The sequence below is a fragment of the Sorghum bicolor genome, chromosome 2, assembly GCF_000003195.3.
Source record: "Sorghum bicolor cultivar BTx623 chromosome 2, Sorghum_bicolor_NCBIv3, whole genome shotgun sequence".
Classification (NCBI taxonomy): domain Eukaryota; kingdom Viridiplantae; phylum Streptophyta; class Magnoliopsida; order Poales; family Poaceae; genus Sorghum; species Sorghum bicolor.
In genome coordinates this window covers 67,427,441-67,449,284 of record NC_012871.2, presented here as the reverse complement: position 1 = coordinate 67,449,284, position 21,844 = coordinate 67,427,441, and the positions used below count along the sequence as shown (strand labels likewise).

Sequence of the window (21,844 nt, the reverse complement as noted above, 5' to 3'; positions counted from 1 at the left end):
CTTTTAGAGTTGTTATAAATCAAACTTTTATATGATTTATTGAATTATACAAAAGAATGTACAAATATTTAAGTTATGACATCAAATAAACACATTATATATATATATATATATATCTAATGATATTAATTTAATTTTATATAAATTTTGATGTGATTTTATATATTTGATCAAACTTTAAAATATTTGATTTAAAACAATGTTACTCCCGCTGTGACAACATGGTGACATCGAGAAACGCGAAAACGCATGACCTTTGACTTTGACCCGCGGCACGGCGGCAGTCAATTCTTCTGATTTTCTCGTCCATTCCCCAACTCCCACATCAGAATCTCGTCATGCGCTCGACCCACCTCGTCGGCGGCGACCTTGCTTCGGCCTCGGCGCCCTCGGCGTTGGGTGACCACTCCGACCGTGTGTTCAGGGCGCTGGCGGTCGCCTCCCTCTACATCCTTATCCGCCGGTGGCGCGCCGGCGGGGTCGGCCTCAGTGAGCGGCCGGCGCCGGCGGAGATCGCTGCCGCGGCTGCGCTCTGCACCTCCGTGGCGTGGCTGTACGTGCTCCCCGCCCTTGGTCTCCGCCGGAGCACGCACCGACGTCGGCACCAAGATTAGTTGACCAGTGGCTGTTGTCGCGTTGCTGGTAACGATCCCTATTCTTCCTCTTTTTTAAGGTTTGGAATCCAATTTGCCAAATGTAGCCTGAGGAAATGTATGTGTAAGTACGGATCTAATGGTCCAATCCAAGATTAGGATGATCCCAACTGTTCAATGATTTTGCTGGTTCATATGTCAGTGTATAGACATGGTAACCTCAAGCAGTCAAGCCAGTTACCTTGACAAAAGAGAAATTCTCAAGGTTGTTTATTAATCTCCTGCTTTTCTTCAAGTGATTGTTTCTAACTTACAGTTGAAACACTTTGCCTGGGACCTTTTAAGTCGCTAAACAGTCTCAACTCTCATCTCAAGACAACTTACACAGGTAGCCTAAGCCCATTCAAGAGCGTCTGCTTCCACACCCTTGTCATGTAAAGCGACACCTAGTTGTTCACAATTTACTACAAAAAAAGTATTATAAACATGGCTATTTGATACTTCATATCTCGCTGGTAGATGGTTCAATCACAATGTGATTTCGCGAATTACTTAGACGCCATGCTTCCATGCCTCACCCTGTTATTCTGTTCCACTTGATTCTGATATAACTGAAGTTTCCAATGCCACCTATTCCCAAGCACTTACTCGGTTCACAGGAGGAATATATATAGGTGCTGTGGTTTTGCAAAGTTTCAGGAAAAGTAAAGCATGCTTGGTTGTGCTACTGACCCTTTCTTTTCTTGCTTCAAATTAGTGGTTTTGGAAGTTCTACTTTAAATGAAAGCCAACCCTTTCTACTGGTCTGTTTAAACCTTGGTCAATCATGATATATGCCACATATTAAGGGAACTAAACATGGTCTACATTCTAGATATAAGGCACATACAAACAGGGTAGCTACATCCTTTTGCTTGGAGAGTGCACCTTCGCTGTCTAAGCTTGTGCTGCGAGTCTTCAAAATCTGAGAAGTTCAAATTCATGCCCTAAACTTGTGAACTGTACATAGCAGCTGTTTTGGTATGAAATAGTAATGCCAATTTGTGGATAACTGATTTCTTAAATTCTTGTTTTTGGGTAACAAAATCAATTAGTGCTGTGGTGATCTCACTACGGCCACGAGCAAACATACTTGCATCACTCAACATCCTCTTGGTGTTGTGCTGGCTGGGTCAAGCGGTGGAAGCCCTCCTTGTGATGGCTTTGGTGTGCTCCTCATCTTCAGAGACTGCCACAACAGTGGATCCTTTGATCAGCAATTGAATCAATACTAATTGTGGGATCCTATTGGCCAGTTATCCTTTGATTTTATCGTCCTTTGGGTTTATTTGTTATAGATATACTTGATGCTGCTGTTACTGTAATGTACTATGTTGTTTAAACAAACATCCATGTTCAACTGTCCCTGCGACCATCTTGCACCAGATGGAGGGACACTAGTATTGGTTCATTGGTACCATCCTGAAATAATCAGCCGCATGACTACCAGTGATTTTTGGATTGATCTTAAAATTATGCCAGAATGCATGACTATAAGGGATTGCTTGTTTTTCAGCTTATGTGAGTTTGCATGATACTAAGTTTCCTATTATGTCTTGCGCCACAAATGTATAACTGGATGAAGAGTTTCTGGTAGTAAGTCCAGACATACCAGATTGAACAAAGCTATCATTGGATAGAATTTTATGAGTTGCTGTGAGTACACAAACTTCATTACTTCTGGTTCGCCTCTGTTACATTGCTCACCACATTGTAAAAGCACTGATTGTACTACCTCAATTGATGTTCTTATAGCAAGTTTTTGCCATTGTTGGTGCAATGTCCCAGAGATTTCGATTCCCAGTGATGTTGAAGTATTCCCGGACCCCCTGTTCCCAAGATCATCTGAACAACACCTTTCAAGAACTTTACATACATGTTGAAGGAAGTCACCTATTATATTGATAAAAGAAGTTATGCATGCGTGTTTGTGGGCATGTTCTGCTTATTTTTTTTAAAAATATATATATATTGAAAGGAAGGCGTCAATTTATATATTACAAGCAAATTCAGACCTTTTTTTATGCTGTGCCTTGCTAAAGTCTAATATTATGCCGCATGTGCATCTACGTGTTCTTTAAGGTTGCATAATCAACATTCACGAATTGGTGAAATTTTGCAAAGAAAATTTGGGGTACAACCTTGCGCCCCTCATCTTCACGTAGCACAAGGGAAGCTGTGGACTGTGGCACTGGGTTGTCACAGTCTCACAAATGTGTAACATGAATTTTCTGATGAAATTTGGCATCCCAGATGGACTAGCAAAGTCAAGCATTCAAGCTTAGGCTGGGTAGGTTCCAGACAGCCCAAATCCTAGAAAGCCCGAATATTTGTGCTACATGTACAGCTTCATTGAGGTCAGTGCAAGGGGTCTCATGGCCACAAGAGTATCCTTGAGGTCATACTAGCGGAGGTATGTATTTGTAGCAAAGGACAACTGGACAAGTTAGTTTTGATAGGGAATTAGTTTGACAGGGAAAGGGAATTATGATACCATGCAACAGGACTAGAACAAAATGGTGCTGTTTTGTAGGGTTCTATGTATTCGATCAATTGTACAAATGTTTGTCGAGCTAATTAGTGAAGAAGTTCATTGCATAGGGCAACTATTTTGCTTGACCACTATTTCCAAGGTATCAGGAAGCTCTCTATGTTGTTTTTCTTTCAATCATTTCATGTCCTGTATTGTATATTATTGCCGTGCAACATTGTATTGTCTTGTAATATTTTTCTCTCTCATTACCATGCATGGGCATCTACCTATATAAAAAAGAAGAAGAAAAAATGAGAAGAAAAAACATATATTATGTTTATATTCTCAAAAAAAAATAGAAGGACAAAAGAGATCAAAATTTTCTGTTGAGAATGTATAAAAAGAACAAAAAAAGAGAGAACAACATTGTTATGTTGAGAATTTAACAAATAAGAAAACAACAGAACAAAAAATGATGTTATTTTGAGAATATAAAAAAGACAAGATAAACAAAGAAAAAAAGAGAACAAAATTGTTGTGTTGAGAATTATATTAAAAAGGAGAAAAAACAAACAATGTTGTTGTGTTGAGAATATGAAAAAAGAGAACACAATTGTTATGTTGACAATTATATGAAAAAATAGAGAAGAAAAAAAAAGAGAGAACAAAAAGTGTTGTTATGTTAAGAATATAAAAGAAAGATAAGATAAACAAAGAACCAAAAAAGAGAGAACAAAATTTGTTATGTTGAGAATATAAAAGGAGAACAAAAAATAGAGAACAAAAAACGTTGTTATGTTGAGAATTATATGAAAAAAATGGAGAAGAAAAAAAGATAACACAAAATATTGTTTTGTTGAGAATATAAAAAGAGAAAAAAATATGTTGAGAGTGGGATTTGAACCCACGCCCTTTCGGACCAGAACCTTAATCTGGCGCCTTAGACCAACTCGGCCATCTCAACTTGATGTCCATATGCTTTTGAGATTTACTTTTAATCTTTTGCAAGTTAAAACCATACTTCCTCTACTTGTAGGTCTCATTCGTTGTCCGGAAACTATTTTCTAAAAAGATTTCCAGCTGGAATGATTAGCTAATTTGTATAGACTCAGGGTAGGTCTCGTTCGTTGTCAGAAAATTATTTTCTAAAAAGATTTCCAGCTGAAATGATTAGCTAATTTATATAGACTCAGGGTTATGAGTACTTTTCTAGTTGGTATGAGGTTTTGATCCAAACAATCCTTTCACCTCTTACATGTCTAACGCCGCAACAAGGGCACAATTAAATTTGGGAATCTAAAACGAGAGGGGTTGAATTTTAAAAAGCATATAACACATAAAACAAGTTTAGATAAAGAGTTCCACCTTTACCTCTGATAATAGGAACCTATGCTATAATCTACTTCTAAGGAAAAGATAAAGGGAGCGTATGCTACGGAAACCAGCTTCGTATGCAAACTATGCAAACTCTCATTAGGAGCGTTCGATCTAAATCTGATGGATATGGCTAATGTGTTAGAGATTAGCAATTAACCTCTCCCACTTATCCCTTTCTAATCTTTTCTTTTGCAAATTAAACCCCATAAGCCCTTCCGTGGAAACGCCGTGACCCTACCATATTCTGAACTGAAAACCTCAATCCAATCTCTCGCTCAGGACAGGGAGAAAGAACCAGGAGCCTGATCGATCTTGTCCCACCACCGCCGCACCACGTTGTACAGCAGCGTCGGGTAGAAGAGAACCCTTGGAGCGGAGCCCACAGCCGCGTCCTGCCGTCCGCGCTGCTTGCCGGCCAGGGCAGCGTGAACACGGACCCGAACGCCCACTTCTGCCTGGACGCCGTCATGGATCATCTTGAAGCCCTCATTGCGATGGTTTTCGGCGGCCAGGAGACCGGTGCTGCCGCTGCCGCCTGGGAGTCAGGCGCTGTCGCTGCTGCCATGGACAGCCTCGTTGCCGTTGAAGGAGCACCACAATAAGGCCATGTTTAGTTCCCCACTCAAAAAAAATTAAGAAGAGCAAAGAGATGAGGGCTCCAAGTAAATGGAGGTGCGGAAAATGTAAGCAAGTAGGGACTCATGACGCACGCAATTGTCCAAACAACATTGTTGGCTGACTATAATTTTCGTGGTTTCATTAAGTCATATGCATGGATTATATTGCTGCTGCCATTTTTTTAGAAATATTGCTACTGCCATTATGCTGTGTACCTCTGAACTTTCTGAGATGAATTGTTTTTGTAGTAAGATGAATTGTCGTATTGCTACTGCCATTATGCTGCCATTTTTTTTTGAGAAGTATTGATGCTGCCATTACTGCTGCCGACGGCGTGTATGCGAACCGGGCGAACAGGAGCAGCGTTCCTCGCGCGTGTGTGACGGCGGCGTGGGTTCTGCTGGGTTTCAGAGGTTGATTTGCAAAAGAATTAATTAGGATATGATGAGTGGGGGGTTTAAGTGGAAAATATGCCACAATTGCCTCTAACCATCGGATGATCATCCTACGCTCCTGATGAGAGTTTGCATAGTTTGCATACGAAGCTGGTTTCCGTAGCATACGCTCCCAAAGATAAAATAGAGCAGCTAGCAGGTACTGTTCTTCATTGTTCACCTCCTATTCAAACATTGCTCATCAATCATCACTGTTTATGCAAAACTCTTCATCAGTGTTTAATTACTGTCCACCTTTTGTTGAAAAAAATCACTGTCCACCTTTCACTTGCTGTTCACCAGTTCTGTCTGTTTGTTACTATTTCTTTGCCGTGTTACTGTTCATAGGAAAACACCAACGGAGTGCTAGTACATATGAATATGAATCATAAGAAAGTGTGGGAGCTTATAGCGCTATTCATGAAGAACTACCTAGTTGCTTTTTATCATTCTCTCTTTTTGTTACTGACTAAAATATGTTATGTGCTAGGTGTTTTAACTACTACGTTGGTAAAGCAAAAAAAAAAAAAAAGGTAGTAGGTGCTTTAGGATTTTATATAGGTATTCAGGTATGCTCGGTGGAAGGTCACCGCTCACCACTCACAGTAGAATCCGAATGATAAATGTTTCTACCACGCTTCGTATGAGTGTCTACCTATGTACTGTGATTCAAGAAAAAACCCATAACGATTGACTTGGATAATGGCGACGACTTCATGTTTAATGCTACGTCCTTATAATTGCAGCATGATAGCCGCATCTTGCCTTTTGTGCAATGAATCTTGTTAGTCCAATCGCAAAGCAAAGTGCAAGTCCCTAACAGCAAAAGTTCACTACAGGACAAATCAGCAAGTATGGAGTACTAACATTTAGTAATAGAAATCATTCGTCAGATCGGATTACAGACGGTGCCAACTGCCAACATATCCGGTTTTCCATGGCAAGGAAGACAAATTTGCTCCCACCCTTCCCCCAGCAGTCTGAGCTCCCATAGGAATCTTGGAAAAAATATCCCAATCTAGTGGTCTAAAAGTGAATTATCATAAATCCTGTCTAGTGCCCATCAACATAGATCAGGATAGAGCCACTGCACTAGCCAACACTTTTGGGTCCATTGTTGGATCTTTCCCTTTCACATATCTTGGGCTTCCCATGGGACTCACCAAGCCTCTGGTCAAGGATTTTGCACCACTCATCTGCAGAATTGAGAGAAGAATGTCAGCAACATCTCAATTCCTCTCTCAGGCTGGCAGATTGCAATTGGTTAACTCAGTCATTTCCTCTCTCCCCACATACCACATGTGTTCTCTCAAGTTGCTTGTTACGGTTGTGGAAATCATTGACAAATATAGGAAGAATTGTCTCTGGAGAGGCAGAGAATTTAGGAAAAGGGGGTATAATCTTGCTGCATGGGAGTTAGTTCAAAAACCCAGACAGAAGGGTGGTCTTGGAGTGACCAATCTCAGCCTACAAAATGAGGCCCTTCTGCTGAAACAACTTGACAAATTCTATAGAAGGGAAGATGTTCAATGGGTAAACCTAATCTGGCAAAGGTATTATCATGACACTGTTCCACACTTGGCCAAGGAAAAGGGTTCCTTTTGGTGCAAAGACATCCTCAAATTAAACACCCAGTATAGAGCTGTAGACATCTGCACTCCAAATAAGGGAGACACAATTAGTTTCTGGTATGATATCATTGATGGAGTAATTCACTCAACTGTCTACCCTAACCTCATGTCTTATGCTAAAGATGCTCATGTTTCCCTCTGGAAGCTTAGAAGAAATTCTGAAGACCTCCTGGACTGTTTCAAGCTTCCCATGTCAAGAGCAGCATATAATGAGTTCCTCCAGCTGCAAAATAAACTTGACCTCATGACTCCCATCAAACAGGAAGGAAAGGACAAATGGGTTTTCATTTGGGTCAGCAGCAATATGCTTCCAATAGGTATTACTAGTACAGTTTCAAATATATACGGCCTCACCGAACTATTCTTTGGATCTGGAAAACAAAGTGTGTGCCGAAGATAAAAGAGTTTGCTTGGCTGCTCCTGAATGATAGGCTAAATACAAGAAATATTCTGAGAAGGAAGAAAAAGTTTCTGCAATCTGGATATAACTGTGTTCTCTGCCAGAATGGTGTTGAAGAAACCTCTGAGCATCTATTCTTTGACTGCTCCTCAGCATCTAGCAGATGGTTTTCACTTGGCATTACTTGGGAAGAAAATGCTAACATCCACCAGAAATTGCATATCGCTAAGCAAGCTTTCAGTGGGCCTTTCTTCATGGAGATCTTCCTGATAGGAGCGTGGTGTCTTTGGAATGAGAGAAATAATCTTATTTTCAACAGTAAGATTCCAAGCCTGGGAACTTGGAAGAGAAACTTCAAAGATGAAGTCATGGAGCATCTTATCAGAATTAAACCAAGCCTGCATCAATCCATTTTGTCGTGGCTAAACGCCCTGTAATTTTGTTTCTTCTCCTCTTTAGTTTTTGTTTTCTGTCCTGTCTTTTTCTAGCTCCTAGTTTAGTTTTTTTTTCTCTAACCTCTGGTTAGATTTTAGCGCGCTCTCTCTCTCTCTTCTCTTTTCTCTGTAAACAGTTTATGTGTGTTTATTATTCCCTGTTGCCGGGGGGCTTTGCCCCACGGTTCTTGCTCAAAAAGGAAGACAAATTTAATATACTTCTTAGTCCTGTTAGTAATTGTTTGCTACAAGTCCCTCCAGTGATAAATGAACTAGTAGTAGCATTTTGAAGGAGCTGGCTTCATCAAACAAATTTTAAACTTTGTTTATGAACAATTTTAGACCTCATGCCGCAGAGCAGCATGCCATAGTACAGATCTTTCTACACATAGTTTTGAGTAATTCATTGGCACCGCTTTACTAATAGTTCTTTTGGGAGGTCCAAAAACTGAAGCTCAAATAAACATGCTTATAATTTTCAAGTCTTTGAGAGCTTTTTTGGGAACCATAGAAGGATAATAATAATTTAAAAGAATGAATCATAAATCATAAAATATATAATGCTTCTTCCACTTCCATCGCAAAAGCCAAAAGACCACACGTCCACACCTCGAAACACCTCCGCGTCCAAGAAACTACCATAGTCCCCTACTCCCCTTGTATTTGGAGCCACCAAAGAGAATGGCGTGTCCACTTGTGTACTTTTTTTAAAAAAAATGTTTGATTTTCATGGCATGTAATGTAAGCATGCACCAGAGCCGGCCATCGGCTGATGGTCACCGCATATAACACAACATGGTCCTCCCGTGTCTCAGCATACTGCTAATTGGCGACGGTTATGGAATATGGAAGACATTTATTTTTATATAGCAGTGTCATATTCTTTTGATGGTGGACCTCTCTATCGTTCCGTCATCACTCATCAAGCAGTGCTCACTTACCAACAGATAGAAGTTCAGCAGTACTAGCTTAACGGGATAATAAATTGGTGGAGAACAGAACAGTCACTTATCAGTTCTAGACTGCCCCATTTTGGAACAAAAGAATTTACTAGGAATCAGTTTATTTTTATAGAAAAAATGCAGGAAACATGAAAACTATCCCATAAATCCAAAGGGGCCTTATAGCTGATAAAACTTAAAGATACATACTACTCATATATACAGACACTAAACTTGTTCGGGTATGTCATCATGGTCCTTAAACTCGCAAAACGACCGTTTAAGTACCTAAACTTGTTCGGTTGTGTCATCCTGGTCTCTAAACTTAAAAATCTCTCATATAGGTCCTTAAACTTGTTCAATTGTGTCATTTCGGTCCCTAAACTTGTTTTTAAGTCTCATCTGAGTCAAAACAGAGGGAGTCGAAAAAACTTTATATTGAAAAATAACTTATAACTTTTCAACTACAACTTTAATATAAAGTTTTTCTTCATTCGAGCTCATATAAAAAAGTTATAAATTATTTTTTATATAAAATTTTTAGATCGCTTTGTTTTGACCTAGATGAGACTCAAAACCAAGTTTAGGGACCGGAATGACACTACTGAACAAATTTGAGGACCTAAACGGGTGATTTCTAAGTTTAGAGACCAAGATGACACAACTGAATAAGTTTAGGAACCAAAATGACATAAAACGAATAAGTTCGAGGACTGATTTGCGGGATGACATGACAATACAAGTTTAGGGAGCGGAATGATATGCATCTATCGCCAAACTCAAACTAGTTAGTCAGTCCACTTCCTAAGTTCTTGTTGTTTGGCAGTAGAATGAAAATGATGCACAGCCAAACTCAAACTAGCTAACTGCAACTTATAATGGATGGACCGTCAAACCAAGTATTGCTCTTTGTAAAGACAGGCATGCCAAGTCATTCACTCTCTCGCATCTGACGACTCTGGCTTCTCTCTGAAACAAGCGTTGTTGACCCACCTTTTCCCAACGGAACATATTCTCTGAAACAAGTGTTAGAGTGTAATGAGATATCTCCAAATATGGTGGACAAGGATAATTCGCATCTCAGTTTAAGGCTACTACTTCCCCCTAATCAGCCAATGTACATTACCTTTGGTTTTGCCGGTGTCAGGTAACACTTTAAACCTTCGTCTGCAAGAAACTACGTGGGAAACTCAACAAAAGCAAAAGGGATGCCCACTTAAACTCTTGTTGTGAGACTGATTGTCAAGGCATGTACATAAGCTTTGGTCCACCAGCAGGTCACCGTAAAATTGAACATCCTCCAAAGGCAAAACTTACTGCTGACTGATGAGGATAGTGGAAAAAAACTTTTTTTATATCAGAACTTTTTTTATGATCACATCTTGCTGTTCTATGACGAACCTATATCTTTCATCCTGTCATGAAGCATTGGCAATAAACAACAAAAGATCATTAACTTTTTGTGGGGACAGATAATTGGTTAGAGCAAGCTGATGATAGAGAATTTCGTCATACAAATAACCTTCATGCATAGTCATAGACAACTATCAACAAACTACATTAGTATTTCAGTTACTTCACAAAACCTGGAAGGCCCAATCTTTGAACATATTCTATATATACTCCCTGACTCCCTGTAAAGTTGAGATAGTGAAAATGCCTCTTTTACCCATGAGTCTTACAGGATTTCAAACTACAAAATTGCTAGGGATGTAGTTTTGGATGATCCAAAGTCGAAAGGGAGACGAGGGAAAGAATGATAAATTGGATTTCTTGGAGGGTTCCCATGGACGACATTATGTATATATATACTGGGTTTTGCAAAAAAGTTAAAACAAACATATTAATTGGGGGTTACATGGATGCCTTTCCCTTGAATTTTTCAACTCCATTCCTTGTCCCCGAAGCAGTGATGATATCACTGGATGCAGGCTTATATGTTTTCTAATGTGCATTATTTCAACTTTTCTAGGTACTAAGTGCACCTTTATAGAACAAAACAATAAGAAGAAAAGATCCTCTCAAACTGCTCGGATCCCTTCACTGGCAGTGTATAATTGCCGCATAAAAGAAGTTCATGACTGGTTTCCGCATAGACTTCTGCCTCCCATGCTTGGCTACGTCGCCATATATTATTATATACATATATACTTCTCTAATCCCATCACTTAGGTACTGAAACAGCCCCCATTAATTATTAAGACACTGATAAGCAAAACAGCAACTAGGTTGGCTAGTTTTCAGCTGGCAGAAATTAAATGCTTTATTAGCAGTGTTTGTTTCGCATTTCACCTATAGCTAAAATTATAATTGCATGCTGAATCGAACTGTGAGCAGTACTAGCTATGTATGAGTGGTGAGAGATGATATATAATATTTTAAAAAGGGACATCAAATACATATGTTTAACTATTTTAGACACTAGCTCTAGCTAGATATATCTCTAGGTGGCATGCGTCTCTCTCCATATCAAATTATAAGTCATTTTGATTTTTGTTGTTATATATACTACCTCCGTCCTGAAAAGCTAGATGCAACTATGGCTTGCATGCCATGAAAAGTTGTTTATGTTTGACCAAGTTTTTAGTAAATAATATTCACACTTATAGCTTCAAATTAATTTATTATAAAAATACATTTCATAAACATGGATATTTTTTTATCTATAATTGGTCAAACTTAAGATACTAAAACATGATATTGTGTTAGAATTACATTCTTCTAAGAACAGAGATAGTACTTAACTTTTGCTAGGCACCTAAGGCCTTGTTTAGTTCGCAAAAACTACCAAATTTTCCAGATTCCTCGTCACATCGAATCTTAGGACACATGCATGAAGCATTAAATATAGATAAAAATAAAAACTAATTACACAGTTTACCTGTAAATCGCGAGAAGAATCTTTTGACCCTAGTTAGTCTATGATTGGAGAATATTTGCTACAAACAAACGAAAGTGCTACAGTACCCGAAGCCAAAAATTTTTGCAAACTGAACGACTTAAAATTTGGAAAAGAACGAGTAATTAATTAACTAGCTACATGTATACTAGTAGCTGGGACTGTTGCTAGTAGTGCCAAACAGCCAACGATGTATGCACAATATAATGAAAGATTAATTCAGAATTAGATAGGCTGACTTATTTAGCACTACTCTAAATATTTTTTTACTATCAAGTGGCAAGCTTTTGCAGCAGCAGGAGCTAGAGGACCACAGGATTCACCGCGCGCGAATATATAACGACGTACTCCGTATATGAGCTAGAGCTCACTCCAGGGCATGAAGTGTGATGATATCATATATAGTAGCCGGCCAACTGCGGAACTGCCCACTTGGTAGGTAGCAAGATGCAGGCTGCCGTTCTCAACCACTTGGCAGCCCTTGTTGCCGATGCCGTTTTCAACCACCACCGTAACAATCCCATCGTGCACGACCACGACCACGACCTTGACCCCGACCACCGCCAGCATGTCGTCGTCGTCGTCGTCGTGGCTCAGCGCCTGCTACGCGTGTGCTCCGCCGCGTACATGGCGCTGGGCACCTCATTGCTCCTCACCGCCGGCGCCGGCGACGGTGACGGCGACCGCGACCACGTCCTCGTGGGCTTCCTGCTGTGGGTGGCAGGGGCCGTGCTCCTGCAGCTCTCCTTCGCCGCCGCCCGCTTTCCGGCGGCGGCTTTGGTGGCTGCCGGCGTCGCGCAGGCTGCGCTCAAGGAGCTTGCGGTCCCAACCATTCTCGCTCTAGCGCGCGGCCTGGGTTTTCAATCACTAAATCTTTAATTAATTAGTTGTCTTGGCCTTTTTTTTCTACTCGTATTTTTAACCTCACTTTGCACAACTCGTACGTGCATGCATGCATCTCTCCTGGCTGTCGTCTGTCGTCGCTGACCTATATACATGATGATCCGTGTGGTAGCTCTCTCATTATATATGTATATACGAAATCTATTTCCGGTTTTGTGTAGATTATTCAAAGTGAATTTGTTTGATATCCGATCCTAGCTATCCGCACACACACCACGCATCGTAGGATCGCCACATATAGAAAATCCGGTACCTGAATATGCGTTCTGCTGGCGTCTGGCGACGTCTACTAGCCGTCGCATATGCCAACCTTGTCCATGATTTATCGAGGTTTAATATATATTATTATTATTACGTATATATATTCATTATACTAAGGGATCTGTGACGACAGTCGAGAATCCTTATTCTAACTTCTCTTCTTGTGGGGGAATCTTTTCTTCTTGTGTGGGGAAATACTTGTAGTTTACTACTGCTAGCTTGGCGCTGCAACCTTACGATGACTCCATTCATGGGCCAGTAACGATTGAAGCCCTGTTTAGTTGAGGCTATTTTTTTTATCATCTATTACATAGAATGTTTCAACATATATATGTATAAAATATTATATATAGACTATTTACGAAACTAAAATATAGCTAGAGAATAATTTATGAGATAATTTTTTTAAACCTAATTAGTCTAATGGACACTATTTATCAAATAAAATAAAAATGCTACAGTAGCTATTAAATTTTAACACCCCTAACCAAACATTCCTGAGTAACGACGCATGAATCTCCAAACTTCATCTTTGTGCCTTTGTAACTTGTCTTGCTAGACCATCATTGAAATTAAATATTTTTTAAAACAGTCTCTTATATTATTTAGTTTATCCCATTCACGCATGATTTTGGATAATTCTCTTAGATGAAAAACTAAGAGATTCGACTACATATTATGGAAGATGTAAAGCAATGGAAGATATAAAGTATATATATGAAGATGTAAAGTATACTACCGGACATAACTTCTTTGTCGAGTGTCGCACTCGACAAACAGCATATGGTAAACTTTTTGTTGGCAAAACGGTTTTTGCTAAGTGTTATTTTTCGACACTCGGAAAAGCTTTTAATAAGTGCCCGGCACTTGATAAAGATTGAAATAAAAAAAATTAAAAAAAAATAAGTTTTTTTTTTGCGAAGGCCCTCATGACACTTTTCACGCAAAATATGCGGCTACAGATCGCTTTCAATAGTGAATGTATAGGATTGGGCATGGGTGTGCTAGCACGTTGGACGGTTCGAGTTTACGTATACGCGCATGGCTTTGTTATTACGTTGGAGTTCAGTGGTATATGTTCCAAAAAAACGCTGAATCGGGTACTCGTGTCCATATTAGGCCACGTCCGCTGTGCAAATTAAATCCGATGACCGACCTCATGGAAAATATTAGTAAACGAAATCGCAAAGCACATCCCACACAAATTTAAACTGCAGATAATAATGGCGCATAATTTTCATGTATGAATGACCGATATATCCCTAGTACATTGCTAGGACGCTGTAAATCAGCAGGCATTATTGGACGAATACTTATACTAATCTAATCTATATACTAATCTAATCTATATAACTCTAACTCCCCCCTGGGCGAAACTATTCCAACCGACCGTCCGCTTTGTGCACCTCATCTGCATTCCACTTCCCACTGCAAATCAAAACGAAAGCAGATCAGACTTGAATAACAACATAAATCCATACATATATCGATATATATGGGAGATCAATATAACCTACTGAAAAATAAGTGAAAAAAAGAGGATTAGGATGGTGCTTACCATATATTATGCTGCCGGTGGTGCAGATGGCGCATCCATCGGCGGCACAGGTCCCCCTGTCCAATTCAATCACAAAAAATTCACAGTGGATCGCATTAGCAATATTACTGATCGCATTAATTAGCGATTCACAAATTAACGTAGCATGCAGCAGGCTACGTGTATGCATGCATGCATGTGACTTACTGATGCACTTGCGAAGCGTGCCAAACGGCACAGCGACGTGGCACGTGCGGGGGAGCGCCATGACGCGCAGGCGTAGCACGGGCGCCGGCATGATCTTGCCGAGGTCGCCGTTCATGGCGTGGCAGAGGCAGATGGGCGCGTCCTCCACCAGCGACTTGAGCCCCGCGCAGCACGCGGCCGCGGGGGACGCCGAACCGCCGCTGGTGGCGTTGGTCAGGAAGTCGGCGCACGGCGCCAGCCCCGACAGGGACGTGCGGCACTCCGCCGGCTGCGGCGGCGCCGGCGTCGGGTCGATCGCCGGTGCGCCGCCGCCTGAGCCTGATGACGGTGATGAGTCGTTGTTGCAGGGCGGCAGCCACGGGAGCCGCGGCAGGCCCGGGATGCAAGGAAGCGGAGGGAGCGGCGGGTGGGGGACGACGATCGGTGCGTGGCCGCCGCCGCCTGATGACGACGAGTCGTTGTTGTTGCAGGGCGGCAGCCATGGCAGCCGCGGCAGGCCTGGGATGCATGGAAGCGGAGGGATCAGCCGCGGTCGGGGGCGCCACGCCGGCGGCCGTGGAGAAGGACCTGCTTCTTGGTCTGCGTCGTCGAGGACGACTCTGCTGGTCGCCGCCGACGGCTGCAGGGTGGCCGCCACCACGGCGAAGATGACGGCGAATGCGAACCACATGCACTTGGACGACGTCGCCATCTTGGCTTGGGTTTTGTTCGCGTTGTTGGGGTAGGATTAACGACTCGCGGAGGGATTTATTTATAGGACGATGGCTGCTGTTGAGATATACAGAATCTAAACGGTATATGCAGCTGCAGCAGATCTAGTTAGAATTTAAAATTTTAGATTACAGATAGTTCCAACCACGTACGAGAAATTTATCTCAAGTTTAAGTTCTATACTACTCCGTATATATATATCCTGTCTATAGGCGCGCATATATCCGAAATTCCGAATATCTCGCCATCTTTTTGACTCAACAACCATACCACATATATACAAGTCCCACATGGATATGCATAAGTATCTTTTTGAAAAAAAAAATTCTTGCAAGTGAGGTGAAGATTACTCGACACGTACTCTACAGTAAGTTGAATAAGCAACAAAAATCTAGAGATGTTGACACACGTCCTTAACAAAAATCATTGCACCGAAATAATATATTTACTATCAACTATACTCTCTGTCCCTAAAAGCTTCAGCTCATAGAATCTGTGTTAGTTAAAAAATTTTAAGTTTGACCAACTTTATAGAAAACAACATCAATATCTATGATATAAAATGAGTATCTTATGAAAATATATTCTACGATAAATTTAATGGTACTAATTTGGTACTATAAATCTTAGTATTTTTCTCTAAAAATTTAGTTAATGTTTTAAAAGTTTTGATTTAGGATAACTCTAGAAGTTCAAGTTTTTAGGAACGGAGGGAGTAACCACTACCAACACCTAATGTCATAATCCGACATCCATGCATGTCTGGTGACCGAAAAACAAAATCCCAGAGCAAACGAACTCTAAAACAACCCAACTCCCTTTCTTTTCTTAACCAAATCGAATGTAGCAGCTACACCATGTAACATGGTCACACGTAAAATACTACTAGCTAGAAGTAATAGCAATTGCCAGTTTAACTAAGCAGGTGTGTTCAACAATAACAGCTTACAAGTAGCCTTTGCTAATTACACGGATACAAAAAGATAGAACATCCCACATTTAGCTAGCTGTTTAATGTAATCAGAAACCAGAAAAGTGCTTACTCCAATGCACCTAAATAATTTGTGAGTAGTGAACATTTGATTGAGGTTGTGCAAATGTGTGGATGGCATCATACGTAGTAACAAGCTCTGATGATCACAAGTTTGCCAACATTGTTTTGATATTCCTGATGACATCACCTGCCACTTCTTTCAATTTCCGCGATGTTTTTCTGATTCTGCTCATGGTAATTCATCGGGATGAAATTTTAGCCAAAATGGAATTGTTGATCCTGCTGAGAACTACAAGTTTGGTTTTGATCTTTGGCAGATAGATGACTCTTTGCCTGACGAAGATGATTTTTTCGTGGGGATCATAAAGGAGACCGAGTGTTGGCTTTGCCCAGAAACCACTCAAACACACACATGCCAGCGCTCTTGGCGAGAGGTAGAAGAAGCAAAATAGACACTATTTTCTAGCGACGAACACAGCGGCGACAAACTCACCTGTATTTTGGCTACATGTTCATTATACTTGGCAACTGGACTTAACAACTGATACGGAGGAGCATAGGAGGCTACATATAGGCCATGGAGCTACCATGATGTGGCACACACCACATGACATGGACACTCATGGTTTATCTCTAACACTGCGCCCAGTGGACAGACAAATAGCACGAAGGAATTGGAGTTTGATGTCTTCGGCAATGGAGGAGGCATAAACCTCCTCAGTCCTCATGTGCCCCTGTCAATTATGCCACCCCATGTCCCCATCAAGAACGTGGATGGAGGTTTGCCGCCCTGTCGAGGATGTGGATGAAGGTCATCGTTGGCTGCGAGAACATGACTCGACTCTGTTCACTTGTTTACAGAGTCATGGCTGAAAATACTATTCGCTGATTTATTGTAACAGAAAAACATTGTTGGCTGACAGAAAAAGTACGACTTTCATCCGTGGCGCCCACTTGTAGCTCCGGAATGGTCGGCGCGATAACTCCCTCTCCTTTAACGAGTCCATTAGTAAGCAGCCTAGCATTAGAAAGAGGGGATGGGAGACATGACTTTAGCTTTGGGTTAGGGCTGGACTCGGGGCTGGGTTCGACAGGCTGGACCCAAGCTAGCGTCATGCATCTAGACAGAAAAATATTAAGCAAATGTTTATTTAGTTTAATATACTACTTTGAGATGCATAGAACTTTTAGGAGGTACTAGTGCAGTTATCTAAGCATATAGTAAGACTCAGTTTTTGTCATAAACATAATCCATTAGGCATTTTTTTCTTTGGCTAAATACATCGCTGGAGAATTTGCCTAAACCACAATATTATATATAGCATGAGTGTGTAACTAGGTGAGAGTTTTGGAAATACCGTAGGCTAGGTGAGAGTTTGGAAGTACCCGGTAGTCGATGTTAAAAAATAATGTGCACTTTCTAATAATCCTCTAATATGGTTTGTCCTCGTGCGGGATCACGTAACGGTCTGACGTACGGGGGTTTGTCACGTACCGGTTTGACGGTTTCCATCAATGTAATAACATGCACGTTGGGAAGATAAAATACTCAATCCATCCTAAATTGTAAGTCGTTTGACCACTTGTTTTATTCAAAATTTTGTATAAAATATCACTTTTTTTGTTGTGTATTGGTTTATTAATAAAAGTTCTTCAAGAATGACTTAAATTTGACTATATTTGCATAAATTTTTTAATAAGACGAGTGGTCAAACTTGGGGTAAAAGAAGTCAAACGACTTACAATTTGAGATGGAGGGAGTATATAGCAGTAGTATCACGCATGTATGGATGACAGATCCAAAATAATATTATTATAGATACTTCTAACAAACTTATAGTTATGATAGGTACGCAACTACATCATAACTAAAACACACTGCTGCATGCGATGCGAACACTAGGAACAATGGTCGACGCCTAGAATCCTAAAACGCGTATCTAATTTGACTAGACCACTACTACTTGTGAAAAACTAGCCGTAATTAAGATGATGGGGATGGAGTAGCCGGTGGATCAGACGGTGATTCCGGTGACGTAGCGGCCGGCGTCGGCGGTGGATCAGATGGTGATTCCGGTGGTGGGGTAGTGGAGGGTGATTCTGGTGGTGGAGTTGAGGGTGGTGATTCTGGTGGCGTCCGTGGTGGGGTCGAGGGTGATTCTGGTGGTGGAGTCGATGGTGGTGATTCTGGTGGCGCCATCGCTGGTGTTGGAGGTGGAGTTGATTGTGATTCTGGTGGAGGAACCGAGGGTGATTCTGGTGGTGACGCCGCTGGTGGAGTCGATGGCGGTTCCGGTGGCGATGCTGCTGGTGGTTCAGGTGGTGATGTTGCTGGCGGGGTTGACGGTGGTTCCGGTGGTGATGATGCTGGCGGGGTCGACGGCGGTTCCGGTGGTGACGCTTCGGGCGGGGTCGACGGCGGTTCCGGTGGTGACGCTTCGGGCGGGGTCGACGGCGGTTCCGGTGGTGACGCTTCCGGCGGGGTCGACGGCGGTTCCGGTGGTGACGCTTCCGGCGGGGTCGATGGCGGTTCTGGTGGTGACGCTTCCGGTGGAGTCGATGGCGGCTCCGGTGGTGATGCTGCTGGCGGAGTCGATGGTGATGGGGTTGGCTCCGGCACCGATGGTGGAGTCGACGGCGGTTCCGGTGGTGAGGCTTCTGGCGGAGTCAATGGTTCCGGTGGTGGCGCTTCTGGTGGAGTTGATGGCGGTTCCGGTGGTGACGCTTCCGGTGGAGTCGATGGGGGCTCCGGTGGTGATGCTGCTGGCGGAGTCGATGGTGATGGGGTTGGCTCCGGCACCGGTGGTGGAGTCGACGGCGGTTCCGGTGGTGAGGCTTCTGGCGGAGTCAATGGTTCCGGTGGTGACGCTTCTGGCGGAGTCGATGGTGGTTCCGGTGGTGACGCTTCCGGTGGAGTCGATGGCGGCTCTGGTGGTGACGCTTCCGGCGGAGTCGATGGTGATGGGGTTGGCTCCGGCACCGGTGGTGGAGTCGACGGTGGAGGGTTCATCGGTGGCACAGGCCCCCCTGTTTAATTAAATTAAAGCGACACGTGTAGGTTTGTTTCAATCAATCAATCAATATAATAATAATACAGCCATATATAAAACTAAAAATTAAGGAAAATTGTTGCTTAATATATACTTATATGATCGACTCACTGATGCACTGGCGAAGCGTGGCACGTGGGAAGGGGACGGCGCAAAAGCGGGGGAGCTCCACCATGCGCCGCGGTATCATGGGCGCATGCAGGAGCTCGCTGATGTCGCCGTTGACGACGTGGCACAGGCATATGGGCGCGTCGGTGACGAGCGACCGGAGGCCGTTGCAGCAAGCGCTCGTAGGGGGCGCCGGCGGCACCCCGCCGGTGGTGAGGAAGCCCGCGCACGGCATCAGCCCCGACAGCGACGTGTAGCACTCGGCTGGCTGCGGCGGCGGCGGGGAAGGCGGCGTGCAGGGTGGCAGCCACGGGGGCCGTGGCCGGCCCGGGATGCAGGGGATCGGCGGGAGCGTCCGCCGTGAAGCTGCTGCTTCATCGGCGTTGGTGAAGGTGAAGGCGAAGGCAAGCAGGAGCAGAAAAACGCACAGGCGGCACGCCATGGCTAGCTTGGATATGGCGATTGGGTTTGATGGTACGGTACACTGTGAGGACTGGGAATCTATATATATATATATAGACACATTTATATAGATCAGGGTGGGTTTGAGATAGAGATGATATGATGATAGTTCCTAACATCTAGGCTTGAAAGACCGCATGCGCTACGAACGAGTATGACGGGGATCTAGTGCCTCCCGTAATCTCCTAGCCTCAAACGCCGCTCGCGTCAGTTCCACCGCGAGTCACGTAGCTCTCGGCTCCGAAGTTGGCATGCATGGACTCTAAACTAGTCACGCCGCCGCCCGATCAATTAGCTCTCTGGTGTATATCAAGTTCAAAAAAAAAAATCTTCGGTTCATATATACATATATACATAGTGTCTGCATGCATGTGGTCGTTTGGACCATCGCTTGTAAGTTGTAATAAGTACATTAAAATATGGGGAAAAAAGAATAATGAGTTTGTATGTATGAAATTTTTTTCATACATGATTTATAGGTTTGGACCATCGTTTTCGTCTATATTCACTATTGCTAAAATCATTTTCGGAGGAGGTTGTTTTTTATTTATGGAGATGGACACGGCGTCCTCCAACAAAACGTATTCGTTAATTAATTAGGCTTTTCGGAGACATCCCGTGCCCGCCGTAAAACGTTCGTCCCTATGAACTCGCGACCTAACTTTCAGCACTAACTCGTCTCTAAACACTGTACTGCGCACACGCACATTTGTGTATATATATATATATATAAATACTATTGTTTTATATCCACATTTTATAATCTTATATTAGATATTTTTTGCTACTAAATGAACTCAATTTCTAGAGTTCATAGGGACCACATGTGCTAAGTCAAACTTTTTAAACTTTGACCAATTTTTAGAAAAAAAATGCTATAATTTATAATACCAAATTAGTATCATTAGATTTATCATAGAATATATTTTCATAAGATACGTATTTTATGTCATAGATGTTATTACTCTTTTCTATAAAGTTAGTCAAACTTTAAAAAGTTTGACTGACATGGATTCTAAGAATTAATTCTTTTATGGATGGAGGGAGTATTGTTTAGGTTATCCAACAATGGTTGTGCATCATTGAATTTTAAGTACCTCTTGTGCTCATGCCCCATTTCATTATTGATATCCATCTTTGTGAATGGAACTTTGTAAGATCCTCCATAAAACACTTTCATAAACTCATACACCTAGGGTGGATTCATTCTGGCTTCTCTTATCCGATCAATTGTGTCTGTCTGCTTCTATAATATGACGCTAAGATTTCAGGTTGTGAAACTTATTTGGACTAGACTAGCCAGATATTGATTGCGATCAAGTATAATCTTCTGCACTTTCCAAATCTCCAACCTCTTTGTTGACACTAAACTGAACACAAGCATCGCAACTTGTCCTTGTAATATCCCTATGTGATGACTCATTATCTCGATGTTCTTGATTACTACAAACTACATGTTTCTCATATACTCCCTCCATATCCACAAAGAAAGTTATTCTGGACAAAGTTTTGGTTAAACATTGGGAATATAAATCATGAATAACTTTTAAATTGTTGAATTTGAAAAAATGAAAACCATATGAATAGATGTGTATTGAAAAATAATTTTTTAAAAGTATACATATACCACTTTTTAATAAATATTTTTATAAAAAATAAGAAGTCAAAGTTAGACTTTGGAGACTGTGGCGTTGTCCTAAACGACTTTTTTTATAAGTATGAAGGGAGTATAATTTTATTTGCTCGATGCTTTGTATTGCTCTTTGTAATAC

General features: G+C 41.9%; 3 protein-coding genes and 1 non-coding gene across 4 annotated transcripts; 1 reads left to right on the top strand and 3 right to left on the bottom strand.

Moving 5' to 3' along the window:
- LOC8074218 lies at positions 235–2,266 on the top strand. The gene has a single exon (XM_021452600.1). The coding sequence runs from the start codon at positions 339–341 to the stop codon at positions 612–614; it is 276 nt and encodes a 91-aa protein (XP_021308275.1). The 5' UTR covers positions 235–338; the 3' UTR covers positions 615–2,266.
- On the bottom strand, positions 3,989–4,069 carry TRNAL-AAG. Its single transcript has one exon. It is a non-coding gene; the product is annotated as a tRNA-Leu (tRNA).
- On the bottom strand, positions 14,229–15,466 carry LOC8074217 (wiskott-Aldrich syndrome protein homolog). Its single transcript, XM_002460628.2, has 3 exons — positions 14,748–15,466; positions 14,562–14,617; positions 14,229–14,431 (listed from the first exon to the last, which is right to left on the bottom strand). Exons 1-2 carry the CDS (start codon positions 15,436–15,438, stop codon positions 14,568–14,570), a joined length of 741 nt encoding a protein of 246 aa, XP_002460673.1. The 5' UTR covers positions 15,439–15,466; the 3' UTR covers positions 14,229–14,431; positions 14,562–14,567.
- On the bottom strand, positions 18,240–20,090 carry LOC8074216 (vegetative cell wall protein gp1). The gene is made up of 2 exons (XM_002460627.2): positions 19,614–20,090; positions 18,240–19,479 (listed from the first exon to the last, which is right to left on the bottom strand). Exons 1-2 carry the CDS (start codon positions 20,050–20,052, stop codon positions 18,437–18,439), a joined length of 1,482 nt encoding a protein of 493 aa, XP_002460672.1. The 5' UTR covers positions 20,053–20,090; the 3' UTR covers positions 18,240–18,436.